The sequence below is a fragment of the Rattus rattus genome, chromosome 16, assembly GCF_011064425.1.
Source record: "Rattus rattus isolate New Zealand chromosome 16, Rrattus_CSIRO_v1, whole genome shotgun sequence".
Taxonomy (NCBI): Eukaryota; Metazoa; Chordata; class Mammalia; order Rodentia; family Muridae; genus Rattus; species Rattus rattus.
In genome coordinates, this window is record NC_046169.1 from 38,212,112 (window position 1) to 38,237,861 (window position 25,750).

The 25,750-nt window shown below is 52.5% G+C and overlaps 1 protein-coding gene across 1 annotated transcript in view; it reads right to left on the reverse strand.

Moving 5' to 3' along the window:
• Gcn1 (GCN1 activator of EIF2AK4) overlaps window positions 1-25,750 on the reverse strand; it is a 55,268-nt gene that overhangs the window by 8,945 nt on the left and 20,573 nt on the right. Inside the window, exons 23-47 of the mRNA XM_032886505.1 lie at window positions 24,852-24,965; window positions 24,532-24,730; window positions 23,270-23,425; window positions 22,789-22,970; window positions 21,906-21,986; window positions 21,562-21,705; window positions 20,006-20,133; window positions 19,737-19,926; window positions 19,528-19,598; window positions 18,264-18,429; window positions 17,834-18,028; window positions 15,568-15,814; window positions 14,441-14,562; window positions 13,512-13,626; window positions 12,403-12,582; window positions 7,830-8,050; window positions 5,469-5,537; window positions 5,163-5,301; window positions 4,880-5,076; window positions 4,600-4,742; window positions 3,393-3,510; window positions 3,070-3,285; window positions 1,399-1,563; window positions 645-806; window positions 311-403 (exon numbers count right to left, since the gene is read on the reverse strand). Coding sequence (XP_032742396.1) covers window positions 311-403; window positions 645-806; window positions 1,399-1,563; window positions 3,070-3,285; window positions 3,393-3,510; window positions 4,600-4,742; window positions 4,880-5,076; window positions 5,163-5,301; window positions 5,469-5,537; window positions 7,830-8,050; window positions 12,403-12,582; window positions 13,512-13,626; window positions 14,441-14,562; window positions 15,568-15,814; window positions 17,834-18,028; window positions 18,264-18,429; window positions 19,528-19,598; window positions 19,737-19,926; window positions 20,006-20,133; window positions 21,562-21,705; window positions 21,906-21,986; window positions 22,789-22,970; window positions 23,270-23,425; window positions 24,532-24,730; window positions 24,852-24,965 — 3,813 coding nt within the window. The remainder of the gene's footprint in view (window positions 1-310; window positions 404-644; window positions 807-1,398; window positions 1,564-3,069; window positions 3,286-3,392; window positions 3,511-4,599; window positions 4,743-4,879; window positions 5,077-5,162; window positions 5,302-5,468; window positions 5,538-7,829; window positions 8,051-12,402; window positions 12,583-13,511; window positions 13,627-14,440; window positions 14,563-15,567; window positions 15,815-17,833; window positions 18,029-18,263; window positions 18,430-19,527; window positions 19,599-19,736; window positions 19,927-20,005; window positions 20,134-21,561; window positions 21,706-21,905; window positions 21,987-22,788; window positions 22,971-23,269; window positions 23,426-24,531; window positions 24,731-24,851; window positions 24,966-25,750) is intronic.

A 25,750-nucleotide genomic window follows, 5' to 3' on the forward strand; every position in this document is an offset into this window, starting at 1 on the left:
CTCTAAGGGGCCCCTCCCCACGCTCTCTGGGGCCCCTCCCCCTCTCTCAGGGGCCCCTCCCCCTCTCTCTAAGGGGCCCTCCCCCCTCTCGCTCCCCCACGCTCTCTAAGGGGCCCCTCCCCTCTCTCTAAGGGGGCCCTCCCCACGCTCTCTAAGGGAGGCCACTCCCTGGCTCTGACCCGAGGGCCTGCTCCCACACATCTTGAAAGACAAAGGAGTACCTGAGCTCCTTGATTTACCTTGCCAGACCCACCATTGCACATGCACAGAAGGCCCTGGAATGGGGTGTGTGCGGTGTGTGGAGATTTACCTTGGGCACCAGATAGGGCAGCACCACACGGCTCTTAACGGCCATGACCTGCTTCAGACCATCCAGGGCGAATTCCGACACCTCCTCGTCATCCTGAGAGGAGCATGGGGAGGACTGAGGAGCTGGCTCCGACCACATCCCTGTTGCCAGGATGCCTCCCCCACTCACCTCCCATATTTACTTACTGTTCAAGGACAGGCACAAAGCCACATCAGATCTTGTGGCACCCACTCCCCTGCAGAGCCCAAATTCCTGCCATCTTTCGATCTCCCCTGTGTTTCGCTGTCGCACACAGTAAAGGCCACATTGGTCGGTGCGAGGGAGACCCACTCACCAGCTGCTTCAGCAGGAACGGGAGAATGTCCTCCAAAGCCTGGTGGCCAATGGTGGAGTGCAGCTGCTCAAAGGTTTTGGCTGCCGCCTCCCGGACCTCCTCCAGGGGATCACATAGTGCCTTCCGTGCCGTGGGCACAAGGGACTCAGAGAAATAGAGCACCTACAACAAGCCAAGCATGGGCATGTGGCCGGGCCCCCAGCTCAGCCAGATTCCCTGTGCTAGACCATTCTATCGACTCTGACCATGAAACTGAAGTACAAAAAGACAGAGAGCACCTGAGCAGCCCAGGAGCCCCTCACCGAGAGTTAGTAACTAAAACTTCACGTAATCGCTAAGTCCCAGTTGCTTCCTGTCTTCTACAGAACTCCACAGACCACAGCAGGAGCTCCAAGACCTGCCCTCCAGCTCTCTTGGAAAGACGAGTTCCTCAGTCTGACCTCTAAACCAAACGCTTCCTCTGCTAGAAAATCTTTAGTCTCCAATAGGCCTGGTGAGGGCTCTGTGCCCAGGAAACACGACCCTCCTGCCTCTGCCACCCTCCCCCAGAGAGGCGGCACGCACATGGAGTCTAACACACTGAGGGACGCAGTGAGGAGAGTCGTCTCCAGCTTCCTAAGGCCTCTTGCTGAGATTTTAGCTGAGGACACATTCTGCACACGGTGGGTAACGCACTGCTGGTGACTACACCCTCCAGAGTGAGCCATCCGCCCCCCACGGCTGCATGGGCTGCAGACCCTGTAAAGGTACTCACAGCATCCCGGCTGGTGGACTTCATGATCTCGCTGAGCCCGATGCACACGCCCTGCCTCTCATCGCTCTTCTGAGACCTTAGCCCTTCTTCGAGGATGGGGATGATCTCAGGGAGGATCTTCTCCCCCAGCTTCCGGACAAGATCTCCCAACGTCCTGGCTGCAATCTGTCAGCACAGAGGGAGTTAGCAGCACACCCAGTCTCTGCCAACCCAGGGAGCCCAGACAGCAATTCCAGAATGAGGCTCTGCAGCTCAAAGGCCACACCTGAGCGGCCACCTCCTTAGATGACACTGAACGCACAGCGAAAATGAAGCTACTGCTGCCTGCCACTGTGCACAGGCCTATGATTCTAGTGTGGGAGAGGCTAGAGCAGGGGACTGGCTGCCCTGAGTTCAAGGCCAGCCTCAGACAAAGATCCTGTCTAAACCAAACAAAAGAGAACAAAACAAAATGGGCAGGAAGATGGCTCAGTGCCAAGAGCCCTGACTCACTGCTCTTCTGAAAGACCCTTGTGTGGTGCCCAGCTCCAGGGGACCCAACACCCTCACTTGTCTTCTGTGGGCACCTATGCTCACGTCTATGTTCTCACACACAGACATTATCACTTACACATGATTCAAAAACCAACCAAACAACCAAACAACAGCTCTATCTTTAAGGCTGTGTGGTGGAGACCAGGCATGGTGGCCCATGCTGTAATCCAGCACTGGGAATGCTGAGGGAGGAGGACCGTGAGTTTGAGGTTAGCCTACACAATCCTTGTCCCAAAAATAAACCATAAACACTTACATAAACAAAACAGACCAGGTCCGTCTCACATGCATGCACAGCACAAGTGTCAGCCTTACACCCCACATGAAGCTCACCAGAGTGGACAGAAAGCCAGGCTTCCTGCTCAGCCAACACCTAGCCCAGTGCTTTTGCTCAAAAGGAACTAATTTGTAACAAACGACTTAAGGACAAAGATTAACTTTGGCTTGAGGCATCACACCAACTCTTCTTTAAAGCTGAATACACACTGGCTTACCAAGGCCAGCAACCGGAAGTGGGCCAAAGGGGACGAGCAGGGTGAATTCAGTCCAGCCTGGGCGCATCCTCCTCACACTGACCCTGTCTCTCTCCGCCCAGCCGGCTCACCTCACACAGCGCAGCTCCTCCCCATGGACCCCCCTCAGCTACAGTGGCCTGGCCCTGGCTTTCCCTAAGCCACGCACATCCTGCTCCCCACAGGGCCAGCGCAGCTGACACAGGTCGTCTGACAGGTCCCACTGAACGGCTGTCTTCGCTTTCCCACCTCCCCAGCTGGGCAGCGCTCACTAACTGTTCATCTTCAGACCACTTCTGAGAAGCGTCGGGACCTCTCTGGGCCACAGGTCTTACTGTAGGTGTGAGTGCTTGTGAGCTGCACTTGCCACAAGCACATCTGACACATGCCTGTGACTACCAGACTGATAAATACCTCATTAAAAGTGAGGGAGGTTCCTTTCCTTGCCACTGTGTTCATGAGAGTGGCCCCAGTGTGGCACATAGCGAGTATTTGCTGAATGGCTGAAGAACTAGTTAATGTTGCCCTGCTACATAGGGGACACCCACCCGTGTTCCCCTCTAGCTCCCCAAGCTCTGAGAGGACGAGCTTAGGGCTGGGGTGCGGCCAGGCCCAGCAAACTCACCGTTCTCTTATCTGCACACGTGCTAGCCAGGAAACCCAGCAGCAGACCAAAGAGAGTGGGCAGGATCTCTCGCAGGGTGCGGGGAGTGTTGGAAACGACAATCTTCCACACGTGAAGTGACGCCTGCCTCACCACCAGCTGGGTGTCTGAGCGGCCCATATAGAGCCCTGCCAGGACCCGGTTCCGCCGATCGACCCCCAGGGCCGTGATGATTGCCTGTGACCCACAGAGGGAGACAGAGAATACAGGGTGAGGCCTCCAGAGCATGGCGTCAGGGTTTGCACTCCATAGCCGTGAGCAAGAAGCCAGCGCCAGGCCCTCACCTTGTTAGACTGAGCAGTTCCAAAGTTATCATCCTCAGAGGCTGTTTCTGTGGTCATTTTCCCAGTGACCCCGGAGATGTGGAACAGGAGGTCCCCAAGGAGTTGAACAGAGCTGAACCTGAGGCCAAGAGCAGAGTCATACAGCCTCAAGGGACAGTGTTAGGGTAGGGTCCATTACTGCACAGAAGATGACTTCAAGGAAATGTACCGCAAACACCCATGGCAGCGATCTTAAGACAAGCATCATCTGGTCACAGATCCTTATGCTGTTGCTTCTTCCTTTATTTTTTTTGAGACAGGTTTCTTTGTGTAGCCCTGGCTGTCCTAGAACCCACTTTGTAGACCAGGTTGGCCTTAGACTCACAGAGATCCAGCCACCTCTACTTCCTGAGTGCTGAGATTAAAGCCATGCGCAACCACATCTGGTGCCTCACGCATTTTCTACTAGTGCTACTTCCGTCATGAGGAAAAGGACTGGACGCTATTCATCAGCGAGCACTTGCCCAACATGCAGAATACCCTGAGCTCAACCCCTGTACACCACACAGAGACACACACACACACACACACACACATACACCACATACACACACACACATACATGCACACACACACATACACACACACATACATACACACCCATACACACACACACACACACACACACGCACACACACGCATGCACACACACACCACACATACACCACACACACACACACGCATACACAAACACACACCACACACACCAAAACAGAGGATTAAACTTATTTTTAAAGTATGTATGGAGGCTCAGTGGTTAGAGCACTGGCTGCTCCTGCAGAGGACCCAGGTTCGGTTCCCAGCACCCACACGATGGTTTACAACCATCCATCATAACTCTAGTTCTGGAGGATCCAATGTCCTCTTCTGAAATCTTTGGCACCAGACACACACATGGTGTACAGACGCCATGGGAAAACATTCATGCACATAAAGTAGGTAACTTTTATAACATAGAAGAGCACGTATGATCCAGGCAGGACGGCACAGACTTCACACACACCCGTGTGCACATGCGCACACACCCCGCAGGGGAGGGATCCACCTCTGCTTCAGGAAACCAGGATGATAAAATGGCCACAGGCGACCTTGTGGAGAGCTGAGAGTTCTCAGCAACACGAACTTCTCAACTAGGGTTCCTAAGAGTTGGGGTGGGGCCACTTCTCACCGGATTCTCCAGAGGTCATCAAAGAGGCCTTGCTCCAGCTGGGGCAGCAGCAGGGCAATGGCTGTCTCAGCATACATGGAGATGACCCGCTGGCCGGCACGGAGGGCGGTGTCACGAACGAACTCATTCTCATCAGCCAGAGCCTAGACATGCAGAGGGCGGTCAGCCCGGGGCTTACTGAAGGGCAGGAAGGGATCCCTGCCAGCCGGCCCCGGTAGCTCGGGAGAACAGTAGTGTCCTCCTGTCTTCCTCCCTCCCCAGCACTGTCACTGGTACCTACTTTGAGGATACAAGGGATGATGGGCCCCACATAAGGGGTAAACTTGTCCCCAAAGGTGATAGGCAGGTAGTTGAACATCATGATGTAGCCGTCTCGGACATGGGGTGCGATGTCCACTTTGCTGGCAGTGGCCACAATTTCTGGCATCAATTTTTCCAACTTCTCTACTCCTAAGCCAGCCATTACCTCAGCCAACCCTGAAGGACAAGGATGAAATCAACCACTGGACCCAGAAGCCCTTCAAGGGCTCCCTGTCCGGCCTCTGGGCTTATTCTGGTCTCACCTTGGGCAGCGCCTGAGCGGTCCACAGAGCTCTGCTCATATGTCAGAGTCTCCATCAGCCACGGCAGCAAGTCCTCAAAGCACGACTCTCCCATGCCCTTCACCATGGCCCCGAGAGCCTTTGCAGACACTGTGCGCACCTGTCACATAGGCCACAACAGACATGGATGGAGATATGGCTCAGTGAGGACCACGAAGAAGCAGGAAGGACCCAGCCTTCTTCCCTTCGCTTGAGAGACACACATGTGACTTGTGCGGGAGTTTCCAGGAAGGAATTTTCCAGATACTGGGCTATGCCCATACGCACCTCAGGGACAGGGTCCAAGAGTGAAGCTTTCAGGCCAGGTGTCACACTGGGCAGGTAAGGAGCCAAGTCCTGTAACAACACAAGACACTGGTTCAGGGAGAGGCCCGACCCCTGTCTTCTCCAGGCCCTGCTCCACTGTGGACCCTGACACCGGCATTCTGACAACAGAGAGAGACAGGGAGGGCCTCACGGCTCACAAAACATCTGGGTAACTGGATAAGACACCTCTTCTGAGCACCTCCTTGAAGGCTTGGCACAACTGCTCAGGGAAACACACAAGCCCAGTCCAGCAGAGCCTTCCAGCTCTTTCTTGGGAGCACTGCCCGGGATCCTCAGGAAATTACTTCTGGAACTTTGCTGTCAAAATCTCACTGTCCTCTTTTCTTTCTTTACCTTAAAATGTTTATGGCTTGATGAGGCGCATTCAGATTTAGGGAATAATCTTCAAAGCAGAAATGCCTCATGGGACACTGGCAAGGTAGCTCAGTGGGTAACGACACCTGCTGCCTGGTGACACATAGAAGAGAACCCACTCCTTCAAACTGTCCCTTGGCCTCCATATGCACACAGGTGTGTGCCCATAGACTGTGTTAAAATGTAATTTAAAAATAAAAACTCAAACTAAAACTGTTAGGCATGGTGGTGCCCACCTGTAATCCCAGCAAGTTCCAGAAGAGTCAGGACTACTTAGTAAGACTCTGTTAAAACAAGAGGAGGTGTGTGTGTGTGTGTGTGTGTGTGTGTGTGTGTGTGTGTGTGTGTGTGTGTGTGTGTGTGTGTGTGTGTGTGTGGGGGGGGGGGTGGGCAGTGGGGTGGGGTTAACAGATGGCTCAGCAGTTAGGAGCACTGTCTGCTCTTCCAAAGGACCTGGGTTCAATTCCCAGCAACCACATGGCAGCTCACAACTGTCTGCAACTCCAGTTCCTGGGGATTTGACATCTTCATCTAGACATACATGGAGACAGAACACTAATGTTCAGAGACAGAGACAGACAGACAGGCAGACAGAAAGGGACAGACAGACAGACCTACTGTAATAGCTTTTTTTTTAGATAGAGCCTCACTATGTAGCTCTGGCTGGCCTAGAAATCACTCTATAGACCAGGCTGGCCTTGAACTCAGAGTGCTGAGATTAAAGATCCATGCCTCTATGTCCAGCTTGCAATTGCTCTTAATAGGAGAAAACAAAAGCAGCCCACCATGGGGTACTCTATAACAAATAACGTACATACATTATGGCACACAGACTTACTATACAAGACTACAACACTACACAGACTTCTACAACAGGAAATAATGTTAACAATGTAATTGTTCTCTCTCCCCTGCTGTCTTGAGACAGGGTCCTGCTATGTAGCCCTGGCTGCCCTAGAACTTGCCCTGTAGACCGGGCTGGCCTTGAACTTGTGGCCACCCCATGCCTCTGCCTCCTGGGTGCCAACTGGAAACGCATACGCCACCACACCGGCCCATACTGTGAGAACAACAACTGTAACAGTTCGTATTTGAAGGAAGCCTGGGGCCTTTTGTTGTTACTTTTCTGATATTCTTCCTGAGACATCGTCTTCCATGAAATGCATACCAGTCTTAGTCCCAGCGCTCAGGAGGCAGAGGCAGGCAGACCTCTGAACTCGAGGCCAGTCTGGTCTGCAGAGCGAGTTCCAGGACAGCCAGGAGCTATAGAGAACGCCGATCTTGGGAAACAACAGCAGTGTTTTGTGTGTTGCTGTTTTCCCTGCCATCCATGCCTGTGCACAATGGAAGAGGGCACGGAGTTCCCTGGGTTGAAGTCGGATGTCTGTGAGCTACCCTAGGATACTGGGAATCGAACCTGGGTCAGGGCTCTTAAGTGCTAACAGTGATTCTCAGCCTTCCTAATGCCAGAAGAGGGCATTGGATCCCATTACAGATGGTTGTGAGCCACCAAGTGGTTGCTGGGAATTGAACTCAGGACCTCTGGAGGAGAAGCCAGTGCTCTTAACCACCGAGCCAACTCACCAGGCCAAGTGTAAAGTTTTTTTAATTTCTTAAATTATCTGAAATAGAAATAACTCCACTTTATCTTCTGGTTACTGCGGCAGAGCTGTGGTGGGTGGTGAAATCACCAACACACATGCCTGGACAGAAGCACGAGCTCCAGTCAGAGACGCTCAATGAGAAAGTCGCAGCTGCTGGGCGAACACTCCTGAAAGGCGGCAGGGGAGCAGGCCCAGAGACAGACCCCCGCTAGGACTCAGCTAGTAGTCCTTGAACCACTGCACTCTGGAAAATGAGAAGAGTTTCACCTCCCACCCTCAATGTCCCAGGATTGATTCCCTGCAAACCCAAGCAGAGACAATGCCCGCATCCATCGCGTCTGACCTTCTGGTCTGTCAGGGAGTACATGTTGCCAATAATCTGCGCAGCCATCTTGCGTGTGTCTGTGGAGCGGTCCTGGAAGGCTCTCTGGACAATGGGCATGATGAGTGCCAGGGACGGGGCGTCAATGAAGTGGACAAACTTGGTGTCCAGCAGGGTCTGCAGGCACTTCTGAGTCTTCCTCGATGGGTCCGTCAGGGCGTCCAGCAGGACCGGGGCAATGGCTGCATGTCACAGGAAGACAGACACTGGTTTGTACAAGTCTAGGAAGTGGCAGAGCCTTGGGAGGGCAAGAAGGGTGAGAGCAATCTCTGCGCCACAAGCAGCACAGGGGGCAGCCAGCACCCTCTGCCTGGGAATGGGCTGGTCTCAGCAAGACGAGCTGCAGCCTGTGCCAAGCTTCCTGGGTGTTAGGGGCAATCTGCAATCAGTAACCAAATGGTGATTTCATGGAAAACAAAAACTAGAGTTTTAAGACAAAGAAGACCCAAGAGCCAGTGATAAAAACAAAGCACTCAGTACTTAGAGCGGCTGTGGCCAAGAGCAGACAAAATGACCTCTCAGGCAGGCAGCCCTGCAGGACTCCAGGAAGTCCTCAGGAGCTCAGACGGGTTAGCCACTCTACACACGCATCAGTCCACAATAAGAGACTAATAACCTACTTGTAAAACAAACAAACGGTATGAACAGACGATCCTAACAGCAGACAATGACAGGAGAACATGTTCAAGTCACTGAATCTTTGCCTTTAGGCAAACCGAAACCACACAGACAGACAGGAGGCAGACAGACTGGTGTTCAACGCCAGCCTGGTCTACATAGTGAGTTTTAGGTCAACCAAGGCTACAGAGCAAGAACTTCTCTCAAACAAACAAAACAAAACAAAACAAAACCAAACAAACAAACAAAAACACACACACACACACACACACACACACACACACACACACACACACACACACGAGATGCCATTCAAACCTCTAGGAATGAGTAGAATAAAAAAGGTAACAGGTTGTATTTATATATTTGTACACAGAGAGAGAGAGAGAGAGAGAGACAGACAGACAGACAGACAGACAGACTGACAGACAGACACAGGCAGGCAGGCAGAGTTAAGAATAATAATAAAGAAAATAAGCCACCATCTTGAGAGTGAGAGCATGGAGGGGCTGAGTGGGGGCTGCTGGAGGATGGAGTAGGGAAAAGTGAAGCAACTTTAATTTAGTTAACAAAGACTTAAAAAGAGAACGGAGCTGGCACGGAAACCCTCACACAGCCTGCTGCAGTGTCAGTGGCACACGTGTGTGCACGCACAACAGCTAATAAATAGATGCAATAGTTTTAAAGTTTAGCGACTCTCACTACCTCTGTTCCTACGCTAGGAAGCCCCAGAGGCACGGTCTGCACAGCGTTTACACAGGCTCACGGCAGCATTGCTGCTAACAAAGACACGCAAGTAACAACAGGCTCAGCCGTGAAAGGCACAAGACACCTGTGTTTGCATGGACACAGACGAGTCCGAAAATATGCGGTGTAAAAGAAACCAGACATGAAAGGTCAGACATGACTGACGGGAAGTGTCCAGAAGAGAGAGAATCTAGACCAGTACTATCCAAGCATCGGGTCTGGGGGAATTCAGAGTGGCTGCTGGGACCTGAGCATCTTTACAGGGTGACAGTCAGGGGTGGTGGCTACACAATGCCACGAGCACACCAAACACCCTGACCTGTACAGTTCACAAGCAGATTTTACACAATATAAACCATACCTCAAATGGCATAAAATGATTCTGTGCCTGAGAAGCCCCAGGACTACTGGGCCCTTCAAAGTGGGACAGAGACAGAGACAGTCCGGGCCAGCAGCTGTGGGGGAAGAATGCTGGTCAGAGGGTAAAAATTCCATTTTGGCTGGATGATCATCTTCTGAGGATATGAGTACAGCATACTTTGCTAATATTCTGTTAAATATTTGAAATTTGTTGAGAGGGTAGATTCCAAATGTAATCATCATTAAAGAAACTATGAAAAGTGACAGGTATGTTAGATGTTAGTCAGTCTGCTGGGGACCATTACACACACACACACACACACACACACACACACACACACGCACGCTTGCCCACTGTGGGGGCTCACACCCATTACCTCACAGCTGGAATCCCAGCACAGGGCAGATTAAGGAAGGAAGGCTTCCAGGAGTTTAAAGCCAACCTGGGATGTACAGGGAGCTCCAGGCCGGCCTAAGCTAGAATGAGCCACTGTCTCAAAATAAACAAAGCAAACCTAAATAAAACAATGTGTGTGTAAACACACAGCTTTTCCTAACAACGCGGCCTCAAAGGGTCTGGAAAATTTTAGGTAAATCTTAGAGGCCAGAAAGCCGTTCATGGTGTGTGTGTGTGTGTGTGTGTGTAGAAGACATGTGACATGAAGCAAGGAGTCAATACTGGGGACAAAGTTCCCAGTGGGCTTTTAAGAGTGCAGAAACGGGGGCTGGAGAGATGGCTCAGAGGTTAAGAGCACTGACTGCTCTTCCAGAGGTCCTGAGTTCAAATCCCAGCACCCACATGGTGGCTCACAACCACTGTGATGGGATCCAATGCCCTTTTCTGGTGTGTTATATACATAAAATAAATAAATCTTAAATGAAAAAAGTCAAAAGAAAAGAAAATGTCAGGCACGTGTCTCAGACCTATATCCCAATATTCAGGAGGTTAGATCAGTAGAGCCGCCCCAAGTTCAAAGCTAGCCTGGGCTACATGGTGAGACTCTGTCTTAAAACTTAAAAAAGAAAAAATAAATAAACAAACCAATGTCTGAATTCCCCATGAACTACACATGTGCTTTATCAGGGACAGAGAGGTGTGCTCGGACCTCTTGCCATGAGAGCACCTGGAAAATCCCCCCCTGCAGTTTACCCTGCGGTGTTCACTTAACATCACCATCGTGAGCCTAAGAACCGAAGCCCTTCCTTCTCACTGTGACAATGGACTCCCTCGTCACCCTCTAGCAAGGAAAGCTCTTCTGGGAAGGAAGGAAGGAAGCGGAAGGAGGGGAGAAGATGGAAGACAGGAAACAGAAAAGGCAGACACTGGGAGAAACAAAGTCCAGTCCTCTGTCCATCCCTTACAATCAGATCACTGCACTGGAAGGCAGAGGCACTGGATCTCTGGTTTGAGACCATCCTGATCTGCACAGTAAGATCAGCCAAGGCTACACAGCAGAGCCTACACCAAAGACAAAACAAAACAGGACAGACAGACAGACAGAAAGCTGGGATGCAGGGAGGGAGCAAGTCACTGAATGCTCTTGCAGAGCACCCAAGGTCGGCTCCCATACCAGGAAGCTCACCTCCACCTGAACCCCGCTCTAGAGGGTCCGACCTGTGGCCCCCACAGTGCTCCTGTGCACATATCCACACACAGACACACACAGAAATGGACATTAAATCAGGAAAATAACAACAGCTAGGCACGTGCACACACTTATCATCCTAGTACTCATGGGCCAGAGGCAGGAGATTGGCACATTTGAAGCCAGCCTGGGCTACGATGAGACCATATGACAAAACAAAACCACAACTGGACACATAGCTCAGGTTAGACCACCACCTCACATGGGCAAGGCCCCGTGTTCCACACTTGTCTCATTTCCTGGTGACACACGTATAGTGACTTGATGCTGAAGTGCCCTTAGCAGCACCAACACTCTGAGCTGCCAGGCAAGGTGCTGGCTGGGTTCTGTTGCCAGCCTTCAGCCTCTGTCAGCCCTCAGAAAAACACACTATGGCCGGGCTGTACCTCAGGTGGCAGAGTGCACGCCTAGCACATAAATCCTGGGCTCGGTGCCCAGCACCGTCTAACGGGGTGAGGTGGGACATACCTACAACCCCAGGACGTGGGGGCTAGAAGCAGGCAGATCAGAAGGTCACAAGCGTCCTAGGACACTAGGGGATACACACAGGCCAACAGCACTAGAGACCGACCATCACAGGAAAGAACACATTGGGGCCAATGAGACGGCTCTGTGGTAAAGGCACTTGCCACCAAGCCTGAACTGAGTCTGATGCCCAGGGTGCACACAGTGGATGGAGATCAATTCTCATTGGCTGTTAACTCCCACTGTGCACTTGTGTCTACATACATATATACATACAAACTGAAACAATAAATATAATTACATTTTTTTAATTAAAAAAACTGGTTAATCCCTTTCCCTGAAGGAATTCATAAGAGAAAGCTGCATGGAAACCAGGGTTTTAGATGGTGCTGATGGGCTCTGAGCTGCCAGGGAGGTTGGAGAGCACAGGGGCTCTCAGATCCAGCTACTCCTGAGCCAATGACTTGGTGTCCCTAACCATGAAGCCAGTGACATGCTCCAGACTAGTGCAAGAACAGACTGCTTCCAAATTTCCTTCCACCGTTGTCTACCTAATAAAAGGGCTTCCCAATAGGGAAGGTGACTTCAGCATGGGTGTACCTGTCCTCAGAGGGCGACAGTAAGCTGACAGTCCTGAGCGTCCAGGAGAAGGACAGAGGGGTACAGCCAGAGTAAGCAGCCCCACAGGGAAAGCATACCGAGAATCTCCGGGTTCCTGATGACAGAGCCGATCTGCCTGAGGGCTTGCTGCCCAGCCTTCTGCACCTTGACGTGGGAGTCTGTCAGCACCTCTGTCAGCTTGGGCACAATGTTGGGCAGGCAGGAGGACAGCTGCTTAGGTGCACAGTACGCCATCGCCCCGAGCAGCTCTACTGACCCTGCAGTCAGAAGACAGGTGTGCAGCCCTGAGCCAGCAAGACACCATGCTGGGCATGGGGGAAGCCACACCAGCTTGCTTCCCTGAAGATCCCTCAGTCCCTGGAGAGAGGCCTACTGCTCTGTGGGGCTCAGGGGAAGAGCAGGTAGCATAGTGTAGAGACAATATCAGGATGGGTGTCCGGGTTGGTTTACTGTCAACTTGGCACAAGTTAAGAATCATTTAGTAAGAGGAATTATCATTGAGAAAAATGCCTCATAAAATTTGCCCATAGGTGAGTCTTAGCACATGTTCTTAATTAGTAATTGATGGGGGAGGGCCCAAGCCATTGTGGGTGGAGCCACCCCTGGGCTGGTAGTCCTGGAATGTACAAGCAAACAGTCAAGCAAGCCGTGGGGAGCAAGCCAGTAAGCAGCATCCCTCCATGGCCTCTGCATCAGCTCCTGCCTCCAGGTTCCTGCCTGAGGCCCCTCATGATGGACAGTGATCCCAAGGTTCTTTGGGCCACAGGGCATATCACAGAGGAGACCTAACCAGGGCACAGGAAGACCTAGCTTGGCCCTGCAGGTGTTGCAAGGGTTAAGTTACTGGACTCCTCTGGCCTCAGGCTCCACATCCACAAACAAGGAGACCATTCTTATCTGTGCTGTGTGAACCTGTAAGGCAAAGCCTGGGGAACAGAAGGGAGGCTATGTAGAAAGGGCCCAGGCCCTGACCTTCCCTACCAGAATCTGCTTCTATCTGTTTTAGAAGGTTCCAGATCATGGCGTTCAAGCTCAGAGCGCCAGAGCTGTGGCTTCCGTGGGAAGCCTGTTCAGGAATCAGAGCACTACAGACTTTGCCGTGTCCATACAGGAGCTGAGACTTGATACCTACTGAGGGTGGTTTTCAGAACGGGAAGTTAAGACAACGGAGGGGGAGTGGCCTCACCAGCTTTGGTCCTCCAGGACTCCTCCTCCAGGGCAGCTAACAGGGACGGGAGCACCAACTTCACACCATGAGCACTCAAATTGCTCATCACAGCTTTGGCACAGTCATCTGCAGCCTCAAAGAGGAGAGAAGACATTCAGGGGCCTCCTTGTCTGGGCCACCATTGAGGCCTGACACTAACTCTCGTGTCCCCACAGTAACCAGGACTGCAGTTTTGTCAGACCCTGTGCGCACGTCCAGAGGGACAGCATATCTTACAAAGCTTCAGCACTAGGAACTAGAGGTGGCTCTGTGGTTAGGAGCACTTGCCTGGGCCGGACAGTGATGGCTTAATCCCAGGACTTCAGAGGCAGAGGCAGGCAGATCTCTGAGTTCAAGGCCAGCCTGGTCTACAGGACAGCCAGGACTATACAGAGTAGCAACTTGTTTAGCGATCATGAGGACAGGAGCTTGGATGCTAGGACCACGTAATAAGCCCAGGACTCCACACATGTGTCTATATGAAGGGTGATCCCTTTGCTGGGGTTTGCCAGCTTCCAGCCTAGCTGAGAAAATATAAGCGCCCAGTTCAGGGAAAGGCCCTGTCTCAAGAGGACCAGGTGAACAGTGACAGAGGGCATCTGACCCCTCTCCTAGCTCCTGGGATCTGCCTGTGTGCTGCGCCTCTCTCTCTCTCTCTCTCTCTCTCTCTCTCTCTCTCTCTCTCTCTCTCTCACACACACACACACACACACACACACACACACACACACACACACACACACACACAACAAATAAAATCTTCAATGCATTAGGGCGGCAGAGAGAAATTCATAGCAGTAACCCAGGTAGGAGCTGAAGGGCCTCGGGCAGCAGGGGCTAGAACCCACCTTAGACACCTCCCTGACCAAGCCTGCCTAGGAGCAGGTCCCTTCTGCCTCCAGACTTACCTCTCGTACGTACTGATTGCCATCTCCAAAGCACAGCAATAGATGGGGCAGCACGTGGACCACATAGGGCTCGAAGAGCTTCCCCAGCATGGTGCAGAGCATCTCGAAGGCAAACAGAGCTCCTAGGAAGGGGATGACAGGCAGTGCTGAGAATGCAAGCGTGGTGTGCCACCGCCTGACTCAGTGCTCGGGCGGGGATGTGGCAGACTGACAGTGTGACAGGATGTGGCAGAGTGTGACAGGGTGTGATGATGTGTGACAGGATGTGGCAGAGTGTGACAGGGTGACAGGATGTGGCAGTGACAGTGTGGCAGTGTGACAGGACGTGGCAGAGTGTGACAGGGTGACAGAATGTGACAGGGTGTGATAGGATGTGGCAGAGTGTGACAGGGTGTGACAGAGTATGACAGTGTGAAGTGTGACAGAGTGTGACAGTGTGACAGAGTATGACAGTGTGAAGTGTGACAGAGTGTGACAGGGTGTGACAGAGTATGACAGTGTGGTGAAGTGTGACAGAGTGTGACAGTGTGACAGTGTGGTAGAGTATGGCAGAGTGTGACAGGGTATGACAGAGTATGACAGTGTGGTGGGGTGTGACAGTGTGACAGGGTGTGACAGAGTGTGACAGTGTGGTAGAGTATGGCAGAGTGTGACAGGGTGTGACAGAGTGTGACAGTTTGACAGTGTGGTAGTGTGACAGAGTGTGGCAGAGGAGAAGGCAGGGGAGTTTCCATCACTTTGTAGTATATTCAACTGGCAAAGCCTAGCTTCTCTCAGCTAAGGGGCTTTACTAGAAATTCGAAAGCTGGCAGGGGAACAAGCTTATAATCCCTGCACTCTGGAACCTGAGGCAGGAGGATTACCAAGTTGTAGGCTGTGCTTGTCAACTTATGGAATTCTTAGCTTGAAATGTGAACATAGGAAAGGCCGCCCAGTCAGCAGCAGAGTAGCCCACCTAGGAGGAGAGCATAGGAGGAGAGCAGTCCGCCTAGCATAGGTGAAGCCTGCAGTTCACCCAAGCAGTGCAGGCCAGCCCTACCATGGACAGGGCTGGGACGGTCACACACGCCCTCCCTTTCTCTGCTGCCACCTTCTGTGCTGTCAACACTGGGCTCAGGGACACCCACCCTCTCGCCTTCGGAAGTTCTTCTTGTCCTGGATAGCATCGGTGAGCGCAGCCATCATTTCCTGCTGCTTCAGGGAAAGGATGCCCAGGCCTTTCACCAGGCCGGCCAGCCCGTACGCGGCCCCCTTGCGCTCTGCGTACTTGTCTGACTCCAGCAGCTGCTGCATGAGCCGCTGAATCATGCCCCCAGCGTCCTCCTTGACGGCAGGCACAAGTGGCGGTAAGCAGCTGGCAACTGACTCCTGGACCTGTGGGAGCAAGCGGCCTGTCCCATCAGTGACTGCGGCTCCTGGTGGGCTCCGCCCTAGGGCCAGCTCGTGCCCAGTCTCACTGCTGCATTGTCACACATCTCCACAGTGCAGCCATCAACAAGAGCAGCCACCCTACATACAGCGCTGTTTCTGACTGTGGTTCACAACCTTTACATGGGACTACATCATAAATCAATGTAGGTGCTGTGAGACATTAGGAAACAGTAAAGATTTCTGAATGTACAACAGCCAAAAAATAATTAAAAAAAAAAATCAAACACTAAGACTGAGGTGTTCCTGACTAAGCTCAGGAGTGTGGCTCTGGTGACTTCGCTGCAGCCTTGGTCTGCACACACAAGTGCACCTTATATCGATCGAGTGTGCTGCTGTCACACCAATGGCGGCGAACACTGCTCAGCCCCTCAGCTCACACTGAGACCACTGTGTGTCAGAATGGCAGTGTCTCACTGTGCGTACAAGGTTTTCTGTGCTTAGAGAACCACCATGGCATAGACACACAAAACTAGAAACTTCTAATGTTTCCTCTCGTGGCTCCTCGGTGTGTCAGTACTACAGCTGTGGATCCACTGTGTTAGAACACTTAATTTATAAAGCTGTTGCAGTCAGGAGTCAGGAGTGGGGGCACACGCCTTTGATCCCAGCACTTGGGAGGCAAAAGCAAGTGGATCTCTATGAGTTCAAGGCCAGCCTGGTCTACATCAGGCCAGCCTGGTCTACATCAGGCCAGCCAGGGCTACACAGTGAGACCCTCATCTCCCCCACACCCCCCAAATTGATTGCACCCATGACTTGAGTTTCATAAAAAAAATTACTCTATGAATTTTGGCTTGGGGTTAAAACAGAGTTTCTGATTCCCAATTAGATATCTATCTAAAAGGGGAGGCAGAGGGAGAAGGCTCAGCCAAGTAGACAGGCTTTGCCATCCAGCACAATGACCCGGGTTGCATCCTGGGAACCCACATGGGGGAGACCCTACCCCTGCAAGTGTCCTCTGACCTCCACACACACTGACACATGTGCCTCCTCCCACATAAGTTAATAAGAAAAATGTCATTTTAAAATACGTGTGCCTGCTACTTTGTACCATGTATTTATGCACAGTAGCACTCTCAGCACTGACCACACAATCAGAAATCAACTCCGACTAAGTCCTACATTCTAAGTAGTATCAACTACGTAGGCAAAATATGTTTAGAAGTAAATAAGCACCCCACCTCGTTAGTATGCAAATGTTTCCAACTCTATTAAACAATAACATCATACACAAAGAACTATTCTTAGACGTTATGGATTATTGCTGCTGACGCTGGGTCTGCACTTATTTTACAGACACGAACACCCAGCACTGAGTAAAAAGGGCTGTGACACAAAGTTAGGAAACCCCAGTTGAAACCAAGAGTGAGGCCCAAGTGGTGGGGAACCGGGGTCCACCTGGTTCACAGCGTGCTATGGTGCAGAGCCTGGTTCCCCGCCTGGCAGCATGCTATGGTACAGAGCCCGGTTCCCCCACCTGGCAGCGTGCTATAGTACAAAGCCTGGTTCCCCGCCTGGCAGTGTGCTATGGTACGGAGCCTGGTTCCCCGCCTGGCAGCATGCTATGGTGCAGAGCCTGGTTCCCTGCCTGGCAGCGTGCTATGGTACGGAGTCTATATAAAACTATCCCATCTCCTAGTTCCGACACCTAGCAGTGTCACCAGGGAATTGTGCTGAGCCTAAGGACACCAGATCCAGGCCAGGAGACAGGTACACTGAATACCACCCTCCAGCCACAGAGCACCAGGGTGCAGCTGCCTAAGCGGAGCCCTTAGGCGGGTCAGACTCTGATCCTCCATCTGACAACTCTGAAACTGTTTCCAACTGTGACTTTCATGAGGGCACGCAGGGGTGTGAAAGATCCAATATGTCAATCAAGGGATTACATATAAATGCATGGTTTTCAGATAGGAGGAAAAGAAAAATGGTTTATAGCACGGTTCAGAGAGGCCTTCAAAGTACCTGCTGAGAAGGTGTGGAGAGGGCGGCAATGAGCTTGGCAACAATGGGTTTCACTTTGGGGTCACTCTTGTCCAGGTGCTTGGCCAAAGAGCCCATCAGGACCACCACACTCTGTCGCACGGCGTCGTAGCTGGCATCGTTGGGCGCGTCCTTCAGGAACTCCTCAAACACGGGCAGCAGTGAGTTGACATTCTCCTAAAGGGCAGACCCAGAGCCACAGCATCAAAACCACAAGCAGGCTTGCTGCTGGGGCTGGCGATGCTGGCCGCTGACCAGGCCTCCCAGCAGGCCCACAGCAGAGCCCTAGGGTTCCCTCCTCTCAGGGTCTGTGGAACAAACGAAACTCCCCAGCAGGTGCTGGTGCCCTGTCAGACATGCCTCCCTCTGTCATCTGCTCAGTCCCAGCTCCCCAGCTGCTGCACCGGCTCACCTTCCCATGGGCATTGAGTGTGGCAAGCGCTGCATCTAACATGCACTTCCGCACATCTGGGTTTCGGTCATTGAGGGCATCCGGGACAAAAAACTGAAAGAGCGGCTTCACCTGAGAGCTATCCAAATACTGTGAGAGCTTGTTCAGGGCCAAGGCCAGGCCACACCTAGGAAAGAAACAGCTTGTAGGTTGACAAGGGTCACAGCCAAGGGCACCCCATGGGGGTGGAGGACAATAGCAAACACAGCTTTGGGGCAGGGAGCAGCACGCAACCCACCATGAAGCAACTGCCCCAAGGTTCTGAGCAAGCCACCTGTGCGACACACAGACCCTGTGCCTCCGTCCCGACTAGGAAAGACAGTGAGCATCCGAGCCCCTTAGAGGAAAAGTCTCCATGCTATTCCCAGCTGATGCTCTGGTGTGGCAAAGAAATACAGTAGATGGTTCCGTACAGCACATGTCCTAGCACACAAAGCCATGCAGGATGGAGAGTGCAGGGTGCTGGCTGTTTATGTCAACTGGACATGGCTAGCATCATTGGAGAGAGGGACCTCAACTGAGAAAATGTCTCTAAGTTTGGGTTGTAAGCAAACTGTAGGGCACTGATCAATGGGGGTGGGCCTAGTTCATGATGGGCGGAGTCATCCCTGGGCTGGTGGTCCTGGGTTCTATAAGAAAGCAGGCTGGGCAAGCCATGGGGAGCAAGCCAGTAAGCAGCACCCCTCCACGGCCTCTGCATCAGCTCCTGCCTCCAGGTTCCCAGCCTGCTTGAGTTCCTGTCCTGACTTCCTTTGGTGGTGAACAGCAGTGTGGAAGTGTGAGCTGAATTAACCCTTTCCTCCCTGAGTTGCTTTGGCCAGGGTGTTCATTACAGCAATGATAACCCATTCAGGAGGCTAGTCTACTATCTCATGAGAGCCCACTCTAGGTGACAACTGTCTTCCTCCAAGGTCATACTTGCTCCTACTCTCCTACCTAGCCCTCCAGCTACCACTGCTATTAACATCTGCTGAGCACATTTTACACTGCTAATGTGCTGGGGCCAGTGATTTTCCTGGCAGGTTCTAGATGTGCGTCCCACCCACCGGTCAGGAAACAAGACTGGGAAACAGAAGGCAGATGTCCAAGGGTGCAGAATGGTGTGGTGGAGCCAGCACTGACCCAGACAGTCTGATTCTCCCCCTGCTTTAACACCAGGACACTCCGCCTCCTTGCGGCAGGTGCATCTCAGAAAGCCTAGACGCAAGACCAAGCAGGGCTTTACCTGGCTTCCCACTGGTCTGGAGGGGATTCTGAAATCACTCGGCCCAAAGCATCCAGCACTGGGGGTGGCCGCTGCAACAGACAAGAAGCTAAATGCCCAGCAGTGCTCTCCCTTGCCCGAGGGGCAGACAGACCAATGGCCTGGCCCCTGACCATAAGACAAACGGAACATAAGCCCACCCACCCGCCTACCCTGCCCCAGTCACTCACATAGAGCTTCTCCTGGTAGATCTCCATGAGCCTGCCCATAACCTCTGCTGCTTGCCGCTGGTATCGTGCCACTGCCTGCGAAAGGGCTTCAGCCCCAGCCTGCCTCACAGCAGCCTCGTGATAGATCACATCATCGATCAGCAACGAGCAGAGATCTGACTGCAGATCGAGGCCCATGGTCGACCAAAGCCTGCAGCAAACCCAAGTTAGGACTGGGTAAGCAAGGGCCTGCGGTGCGTCCCTTGCGCTCCCACCAGAGGGACTGTCACCTCTCAGCCAGCTTCCGTATCTCCTCCTCCTTGTCAAACTTCACAACCCAGAGTCTCCGCAGCAGGTTCAGGCCGTTCTTCTCATCAGTGTCAGGGGCTGGCAACACCAGGTGGAGCTCCATCAGCCCCTGCGAGGACGAGGGATCAGACCGTGAGGTTTGACATCTCAGGAGCATGCGCCCTGCTTCCTCACGTCCTCATCCCAAGCACCACCATTAGCTGCATGTAGCTCTTGCAGGGAAAGCAGTTCAGACTGGAAACACTGTGCTCACGGCCACTACGCCAGACAGCACAGGGCGAAGCATCCTGACCGCTGCCGCAGCTGGACAGAGCTGCTCTAAACAGTGCTGGGAATCAGCTCAACTGCCGAACTGCCCAGCCTCCTCAAACAGACTTTTGGGGGACCTAGGAATGCGGCTCAGTGGTTCGGAGCTTGTGCCACACCCCAACCCAGCACTTTTTGTGTACAGAATTGATGGTGTACAGTGGGAGAAATTTGTTTAGTTTCTTCTTAGACAGGGTCTCACTATAACTGTTCTGGCTGTCAAGGCTGGCCCAGAACTTACAGAAATCCACCTGCCTCTACACCCCAGATGCTGGGATTAAAGGTGTGAGCCACCAGAGCAGGCTTACGAACTTTTTGATGTAAACATTACTAATTTAACTCTAAACATGATAGACAAGAGCTCGAATGGTGCCTGTTGAATGAATTAAAATACAGAGGTCATCGCACTGCCATTATTTGTCCCGTATTTTACCAAGGGCCAGGGTCAGGAGGAGGAAGAAACCAAGCCTAAAAGCCATCAAAAAAGCTAAACTGATGCGGAGGGCTGAAGAACGCACTAATCCTGTCAGGTAGGTCAACCTGAGAGGATCTAGAATCCCCTGGAATATGGGCCACTAGGCAAGCCAGTGAGGGGTCATTTTGATTAGGTTAGTGATGTGGGACCTGCCCCCCATGGGTGGCACCATTCCCTAGGCAGGGAGCCTGGACTCCGGATAACTGGAGGAAGCAGGCCGAGCACAGGCAAGCATGTATCCACTGCTCGCTTTTTCTGACGGCATATGCAATGTGATTCCAAGCTCCTGATCCCTTCCCTGCCACAATGAACTATAACCTGGAACTGTGAGATAAAATTTAATCCCTTCAATTGCTTTTGTCAGAATATTTTATCAATACACAGAAAGAAAAGAAAAAAGAAAAGACAAGATATCTGTAACTGCATTGAGAGCCACAACCAAGACTGACAATTAGATGAAGTCTTTCCCGGTGAAGAAAACTAGATAGTGCTACGTCGGGACAAACTTAGGACCCTACCCACCCCATGACTTCCTGTCTGCCTCTTGGCCCTGTCTGAGGTAAGGGACACTCTGCCCATGACCTCCTGTCTGCCTCTTGGCCCTGTCTGAGGTAAGGGACACTCTGCCCATGACCTCCTGTCTGCCTCTTGGCCCTGTCTGAGGTAAGGGACACTGCCCATGACCTCCTGTCTGCCTCTTGGCCCTGTCTGAGGTAAGGGACACTCTGCCTGAGCAACAAGGAAGCATGCACACACCCGGAGCGCAGTCTCGCGCACGCTGGCACATGGGGACTGCAAGGCAGCGAGCAGCACATCCACCTCCTCCTGCTCCGCAAAGGCACAGCCGTCCTCCCCACTGCTGCTGGCACATAGGGCGGTCAGAGTGTCTGAGGCGAGAACCTGTGGACAACATTGATACAGTGGGTCAGTTCAGCGGCTCAGTTACACAGACACACTTAAAACCCACCCCACAGCTAAGACCCCATAGTCAAGCCAGGCTCTGGCCGCCCTTCTACACAAGAGCCACTAGGCCTTGACTACCCATCCTGAGGTCAGAGTCACAAAAAACCACAGCACAAGCCAACGGGAAAGCAGGTCACCTGTAGGCGAGGGGAGCCCGTTCCGATCACCCACGTCAGCAGACGCAGCATGGCCACTCGGGGCAGCAACTCCGGGCCATTCTGGGAGAGAACGGGAGAGAAGTTAAGATAACAAAGGAAATGTTGGTATCTGTGCTGGCAGCCCGTCTGCTGGCATTCTCTCACCTATGGGAGAACCTTCTGAGTTACAGAAGTGACTGACTAGTCATTGTAGAAACTTCTTAGGTTTATTTACAGCCAAGCCCATAGGTGCTGACCCAGCCTATCACAAACTGTGCAGCTTGCCAGACTCCCAGAGTGAACTACTGACAGACCACAGAACCCGAGAAGAGAAACTCACTTGTAAAGGAAAGAAAAGAAATGCCAAGTAAAACACATCACTCAAATGGATGTCGTGCGTGGTGCACACCTTACACAGTGCTTGAAGGCAGAGGTAGGTTTTCTGTGAGTTTGAGGCCAGCCAGGTACAATGAGACTTACACTAAGACTCCTACAAAGCCCAGGTTAATTTTGAAAGAAGAACTTAGTAAGAGGCTGGCTTGGTATGTCATGTAACCTAGCAACTGCAAACCAACATGTACTAGACATAGACACACAAGAAACATGCCAACACATACAGTGCTGTTCAAGTCAGGGATGATGTCACTGGACTAGCCATGACTAGATGACAAGTTAAATGAACACAGTGCATGCGAGGCACCCACACGGACAGAGACCAATGTGCAGGCTCTGAAGCAGCAGCCCAGCCCCTTTCTACATCAGAGCCCGCTGTCTCACTCTGCGGACTGCTGTGATAGAACACCAGAGCCCAAGGGCCAAGAAGTAGGCGAGCCCTTGCCTCCCCCACGCTCTTGAACCAGGGATCCCAGAGCTCACTGCCAACCTCATCCACCCGCTCGGGCGGGGTGTCAGGGGAAGCCCTCAGCTGCGCGTGGACAGTGAGGATCTGAAGGATCTGGGCCATCTGCTCCTCTTCCTCCTCGCTGTGGTAGGGCATCTCAGTGAGCACCATCTTTAACATCGGGAAGATCAAGGAGAAGGCCGGTGCAGACAGCGGTGCAGCATCTGTGAGTCAAGCAACACAGCAGACAAGCTGGGGCCACCAAGCAGGCCAAGGGCTGTTGGGGAGGCCAGCAACCTTCCACACCAAGCACAGTGCTGGGGACCATGGTGGTAGCCTGGTGCTAGACTAGTCCTGCTTCTAAGCCACAGGCTGGCCCTGCTCCAGAATGTGGCACTCGACAGGAGCAAATGAGGGAAACCAAGGGGGCTGGGGGAGGCGGGGAGTGGACAGATGGATAACAGACTCTCCCAAGACCAAAGGTGCAGGAAGCTCAGGGACCCTCTGGTTCCTGGTCCCTTACCTGGCTCGCCCTTGCCCACCCTGCTGGGAATGGTGTGTGTGTGCAGCAGGGACACAGCCCTCCTGACAGCCACCGGAAGCTCTTCTTGGCACCAGGACTGATCCAGAGCACACTCTGGCTTCAGCAGGCGCAGGGTCACATGACTCACCAAGGTGCCTGCGAGAGAAGACAGGGGGCAGATGACCCGAGAGACAGAGATACTCTGGACAGAGAAGCCTTGTCTGAGCCAAAATGTCTTAACTTCTCATCAAAAGAGGAGAGTGGAGGCAGCAGCTGCCCTTATGTGTTTTGGGAGGATGATGTCTGTTTGCTTGTTAATGATGTACATAGCTCAGGCTGGCCTAAAACTCAGGCTCCTCCTCCTCTACCTCCCAAATTTCCAGATTTGAGGCTTGCAGTACCAGGTCTGCCTGGCAGAGCTCATTCTTATTTGTTGGTGTTGTTTTTGAGACAAGGTTTCTCTGTGCTGAACTCCCTCTGTAGACCAGGCTAGCCTCGACCTTTGTAGACCAGGCTAGCCTCGACCTGAGAGATGCACCTGCCTCTATCTCCCAAGTGTTGGGATTAAAGGCGGGTACCACTGCCACCACTTCCTGGCTGATACTTTTGATACTAAGAGGTCAGTGTGCTGGAGGCGTGAGCCACGCGAGAGTTGTTCCCACAGTAAAGCTCTGGCTACACAGCTCCTTCATCGGGCGGAAACGAACAACTTGGGCCGTTACACAACACCAGCTGACATTCCTCCTCAGAACAGCCTGCAGCCTGCAGTCCCACCATGAGAAGAGTTAGGCCGCCAGAACTCCCACCACTCCCGCTTGGCTAATGTTTCCTCAGCGCCAACAGAGAGCAAACCACTGACACAGCGCTTACAAGTTCTGTGACCGCCACAGCACAGCAGCCCTGTCTCACTGCCACTGAACCTGACTGCAGAGAGAACACTGGTACAGAGGGCTGGGGTGTGGCTCCCATGAGATCCTGGATTTGGTCCCCAGCACCAAAACATAGCTACCACAGAAAGATGAGGCGCTAATTAACTACATGTAAACCTGATCCTCAGAGGAGGCAGAGAGGACAGAGCGGAGGTTAGAGCCCCACTTCACTGCTCTTAGGCACATGCAGCTGGAGGCTCCACGGGACACTTCCATGTGCAAACGATACTCAGCAGCTTAGGCCACCACGTCTCCTCAGAACACCACAGGCACCTCCAGCCCACCGTGCAAACACCCCTGAGGTAACCCCACAGCCAGCAAATAAAGACTAACCCAAGGTCTTGAGTCTAGGGGGCATGACACAGGCAGCCAAGGACAGGAAGGGGCCTTTGACCCTGGGAGCAGCCAGGGGAGACTTCAGCAAGGGCAGGAAGGCGTCAACCAGAATAGGGATGTACTGTGTCAGGCCACACGGGTTCCTGGTCACGATGGCATCTAGGAGTCCGAGCGCTGCTTCTAGTTCCCCATCCAGCTGCAAGCAGAGCCAACAGAAGAAAGTCAGCAGGGTCCACTGAGACAGCAAGGGGCAGGGTGGGCCGTAGAGCATCTTCCCAACACCGGCATGTGGCGCGTGGTGCGTGGCGGCCACGTACCTCCTGCAGCCGCCTCCGGATTTGCGCCTCCTTGTCCATCTGGGCCTGCAGCATCTCCTTCTGCTTGCTCGTCAGCTGAACCTCCTCTTTTATGCCTTTCTTCTTCTTTATTTCCTGAAGGACCAGGGTTGGAAACCAGCTCTACATCCACAAGACAGATCTACCTTCCCACCAGAGGAAAGCTCGCTGGTTTCCAAGAATTCTAGGCCAGCCTCAAGTCTAGGACCAGGGCCCTCAAGCCCACCACGTGCCCTCCCTCACCCCTATAAAGGCCACAGCCTCTGGATGCCTTCAAAAGGGAGAGAACAGTGAAGAAGCAAATCTTAAAACAGGACTCTCTGCTTTAAAAAACAAAGGTGAGGGGAGAAATTCCACCGTTCAGAGAAACAACAGCTCCCTCAATGATCTCCCAAGGCCACATGGCTTCACATGAGGCTTTAGCCAGTCCTCAGACACACTTAAGGATCTTTCAGAACAGCTTGGGTGCAGAGAGAGCTCTGAGTCTTCCGATAAATATTTACTGAGTGCCTACAGCATACCAGGACCGTGTGTGTGTGTGTGTGTGTGTGTGTGTGTGTGTGTACATCTATACATATACTTATATATGAAACCTCTCACACGTGGAGCTCACAATCTAGCAGGTAAAGTTAGACGATAAAGAAGTAGTTCATAAAAGGACGCTGGAGCATTAACTACTGCAAAGGCTACAGAGTGAAGCACATGCACGGACAGGCAGGGATCAGGACACCGCAAGTGATAAGATGTAGAAGACAAGAAAACTCAGCCTGGGAAGACAGGGAGAGAAAGGCTGACAGACAAGAGCTCTGTCAGAACCAGTTCTGTTTCAGTCATGTCAGGACGGCCAGGCCCTGTAGTTGCTCTAAGAGTCGAGACAAGCC